This window comes from Vigna radiata, unplaced genomic scaffold (assembly GCF_000741045.1).
Source record: "Vigna radiata var. radiata cultivar VC1973A unplaced genomic scaffold, Vradiata_ver6 scaffold_370, whole genome shotgun sequence".
Lineage (NCBI taxonomy): Eukaryota > Viridiplantae > Streptophyta > Magnoliopsida > Fabales > Fabaceae > Vigna > Vigna radiata.
The window spans coordinates 237,255-241,345 of record NW_014542540.1 but is presented as its reverse complement, the minus strand read 5'-3'; the positions used below and the strand labels follow the sequence as shown (position 1 = coordinate 241,345).

Here is a 4,091-nt window from a genome sequence, read left to right as displayed (position 1 = left end):
TCTTCAACTCATATTCTCAAATACTCAAATAGTGAAAACCCTTCACTAAATATTCAATCAAGAGCCGAGGCTCTTAAATACACGCCTGACTTGGGCGTCGGAGTGCCATTGCAGGTACCTCCCCCCTCCGGTCAAAGCTTGAAGATCACCGAACGGTCAAAGATGAAGGAAAGCAAGCGGTCAAGATCCAGGAAAAGCGAGCAATCCGACCAGTCCAAACGTCAGAAAGCGGGAAAGCCACGTCATCCAGGTTAGTGTCTCGGTCTCCAAAAATATCTACCGAAACATAACACAAAGTATTCTTTCATAACCATGCTCCAATAATCATTGTTGCATAGTACATTAAATAGAAACTCATGGATTAGAATTTTATTTAAATAACTAATCTTTCATTACATGCCTAAAAAAAGAATTTTAATGATAAATTAATGTTAAAATAATAATTTTAATATACAAAATGATCAATCATGCCTTTTAAACTATTTCTACGATAAACTGTTTATGTTTTTCCGTTGTGCATAACGTAATATTTATAATCTCATAGATAAAGTAAATGAAATACTTGCATTAAATGCAGTATTTTAAGCTTTAATTATTTTTCCTTAATAGATAATAATATATATTAATTATGAATTTTAAATAATATAAATGGATGAAATATACATAATCGATTTGGGAAGAGTGAAGTATGTATAATTTTGATGCGATCCATGGTTTAAAAAGTGTAAGTTTTTGGGCAATATCTGCTATTTCTCTTTTGCCAAACTCCTTTACCTGTTGTTTAATAAAGAAAGTGTACATGGGATTGAAATTGAAAAGAGAAAGACTAAACGGTCAAAAGAAGGTCTTAGGGTGGAGTGGGGAATCGTTATTGTAAATTGCCAAAACACCCATCCAATCTTATCACGTTTTGACTTTCCCATTCCCAGTATCACCACATTTGCACACGCGCTGCATAAAGCGGCGCCATCCCGCAACCCAATCCCCAGAATATGCCACGTCACACCTTCTCCCTCAAACCCCAGTCACCCTATCATTTCCCCTTCATCCTCACCAACCCTAGTCTAAGCTATATATATCCCCATCCCGTTACCATCCTTTCTCTCTTTCCTTTTCTCTTTTCTCTCGCTCTCTCATCCGTTCCGTTCGTTTTTTCGCTCTGCAAAATTCTCTTCTCAACCAACAAAACCCAGGCCCTCCAAATTAGGGTTTCTCCCCGGGAATGTGATTCACGCGCGGCACGCAGAGCGAACATCAATGGCGGAGAAGACATTCGGCGGCGTGATAGGGTATGCGCTGGCGCCGAAGAAGCAGAACAGCTTCATCCGCGACTCATTGGTGAGTCTAGCGAAATCGCGAGGGATCGAACTCGTTCGCGTGGACTCGGACAAGCCCCTCGCGGATCAGGGCCCCTTCGATTGCGTCCTCCACAAGCTCTACGGCGACGATTGGAAACGCCAACTTCGGGAATTCCAGTCTCGCTTCCCAAATGCGGTTATCCTCGACGCGCCCGAAGCGATCGAGCGCCTCCACAACCGAATCTCGATGCTGCAGGTCGTGTCGGAGCTCCGAATCCAGGACCGAACTGAGACCTTTGGGATCCCGAAGCAGATTGTGATATACGACAAGGCCACGCTAATGGACCCCCAGGCCGGGGATAGCCTCAAGTTTCCGGTGATTGCGAAGCCGCTTGTGGCAGACGGCAGTGCCAAGTCGCACAAGATGGCGCTTGTGTTCACGCGCGACGCGCTCGATAAGCTGAAGCCCCCGATCGTGCTGCAGGAGTTTGTCAACCACGGCGGCGTGATCTTCAAGGTTTACGTGGTGGGCGAGCATGTGCGGTGCGTGAAGCGCAAGTCCCTACCCGATGTGTCGGAGGAGAAGACGGTCGGCGTTTCGGAGAACCTTCTGTCGTTTTCGCAGGTCTCCAACCTGGCTAACCACGACGTTGAAAACGACAGCGATGGCTATTACCGGCTGATGCATTTGGAGGACACCGAGATGCCCCCAAATGCCTTTGTCGTCGACATCGCTAGGGGCCTCAGGCGGGCCCTCAAGTTGAACCTCTTCAATTTCGACGTCATAAGGGACGCTCGATATGGCAACCGATACCTCATCATTGATATCAATTACTTCCCTGGCTACGCCAAAATGCCTGGATATGAGGCCGTTTTGACCCAGTTTTTCTGCGACGTCATCTTGAAGAAAGAGCAAGAAGAACAACAGGGGGAGGATCACGTTCCCGTTTCTACCAAGGACAATGAGGAATCTTTTCAGGTCTGAGATAATTTTGTCACACAGCTCAAATGTGTTTCTCCTTCTGTACGTATCGTTGGTTGGTGGCTTTTGGGTAACCATACTTTCCCCTGTGGACCCATTGGCCTCATTGGTTGGTACTTGGTAATGCTAGGCACGAGTTACACATTTCCATTTAGGGTGCAGTTGGTACAGTAGGGTTGGTTGTGGTTAGTTTTTAACCTCTTAACTTGTATATTCCTTCCACCATTGCTTTGTGGAGATAGGTACCTTTTCAAATACCCTCAACATTTAGGAAAGTTGTATTTTGCGGCTTAAGATACTAAGCTAGAAACTGTTTTACCTTGTGCCCTTTTTTCCACTCAATAACTTTTTTCCCCTATTTTGCCAAATTCTATTCTCATTTTGCATATCTTGCCTTGGTTACATATTCTGTCGACGATTTTCTTGTGCAGTTATCTGTTCCTTCGATATTTTCAGTTTCAAGGTCCTTAGTTGGTATTATGCTAATGAATATTCCTTAAAGATGATTAGCAGAATAAGGTGGAAGATGATAAACCGTTATGCCGTTTTTGGATCTATCTTTAAATATCTGAAGGCTTAAACAGTGATTGTATTGTTTAAAACACTTAAACAAGTGGCTAACTATGAGGCAACCCATAAATCAACTATGCCAATAGAGGTTTAACATTGATATCTATGCCAACACAGGGTTAACTTTTATCTAGATAGCATATATGCAAATCTGATTGATGATTTCAAATATAACGATTCAAATCTTTTGTTGATTTCTTGGCAAATTTAGGTTTTTCTTGTGTTTAAGTTGCTCGTGCTTAAGTGTTTAGAAAAGTCTGTGGACACATCTGTCTCATTTGTCTGCGATTTTCCACCATTTCAATCATGACTGCACTTTAAAACCATGCCCATGCCCTTATTCTTGGATTGATTTATTTTGCTGTTATGGGTCTGTGTATAACTTGATATGAAATTTAAACATCTAATGAAAAAATTAATACATAAAAAGGGTATCAGACAAAACATCCTGTTTCGTTATATTGACTTTTTTTTTTTGGGATTTTAATTGCTACTAGTGATTGCCAACATGTTTTGTTTTCACGTCTCCTTAACTGTCATGCATAAAGTTGGAACTCTTCATTATTTGACAAGAAATTGGAGTAATGTGCTTATGTAAAGCATGTCCCCTCTTATATCATATTGGGTGAGCTGTAGTGGTAAGCTCCAAAAACACTATTGCTGACAGTGAATAGTTGAATAATTTTGTCATAGTTTATGTGTATATATTGTCAAAAATGATAAAACTTACTCAAAATTGATATCCTTCATAATCAACAATAAGAACATTAAAAGTCACAGGTCTCTTAAACAACACAAGCAAATTCGTACCATAGTCATACACGTTTTCTAGATAGTAAGTATCAATAATTTTCTGTTAAATAGTCTTTTTTTTTTTTTCTTTTTCACTACTGTTACATCTTTAAATTTCAGTTTTGAAAATTGAAATTAAAAATACTTAATGTCTCTGTTCAGACGGATTTTTTTGGAATCTACACAGTGTTGCTATAGACGCTAGCAGCCTGCAATTTGGTCTGCTACACTAAACAACTCTTCCACAGCCGTCCCTGTAGTAGGCAGGCATGTCTCTGTTCAGAGGGATTTTTTGGAATCTACAGTGTTGCTATAGACGCTATGCAGCCTGCAATTTGGTATGCTTCGGCTGCTAAACTAAACAGCTCTTCCACAGCGGTCCCTGTAGTAGGAAGGGGTTTTCCCAGTGCTACACTGATATAACAGCTGTATGTATATATATATATATA

At 41.1% G+C, this 4,091-nt stretch overlaps 1 protein-coding gene across 3 annotated transcripts in view; it reads left to right on the top strand.

The window, feature by feature from the left end:
* The first annotated feature begins 889 nt into the window (after nucleotides 1–889).
* LOC106780148 (inositol-tetrakisphosphate 1-kinase 1) overlaps nucleotides 890–4,091 on the top strand; it is a 4,364-nt gene continuing 1,162 nt past the window's right edge. Inside the window, exons 1-2 of one of the 3 annotated variants that reach the window (XR_002666524.1) lie at nucleotides 892–2,277; nucleotides 3,830–4,070. Coding sequence is in view for 1 of the 3 variants with exons in the window: in XM_022776884.1 (XP_022632605.1) it covers nucleotides 1,258–2,277 (1,020 nt within the window). In the remaining 2 variants the exon portion in view is untranslated. Of the gene's footprint in view, nucleotides 2,278–3,804; nucleotides 4,071–4,091 lie in introns of all 3 variants that reach the window. The other 2 variants (XR_002666523.1, XM_022776884.1) reach the window with 2 other exon arrangements.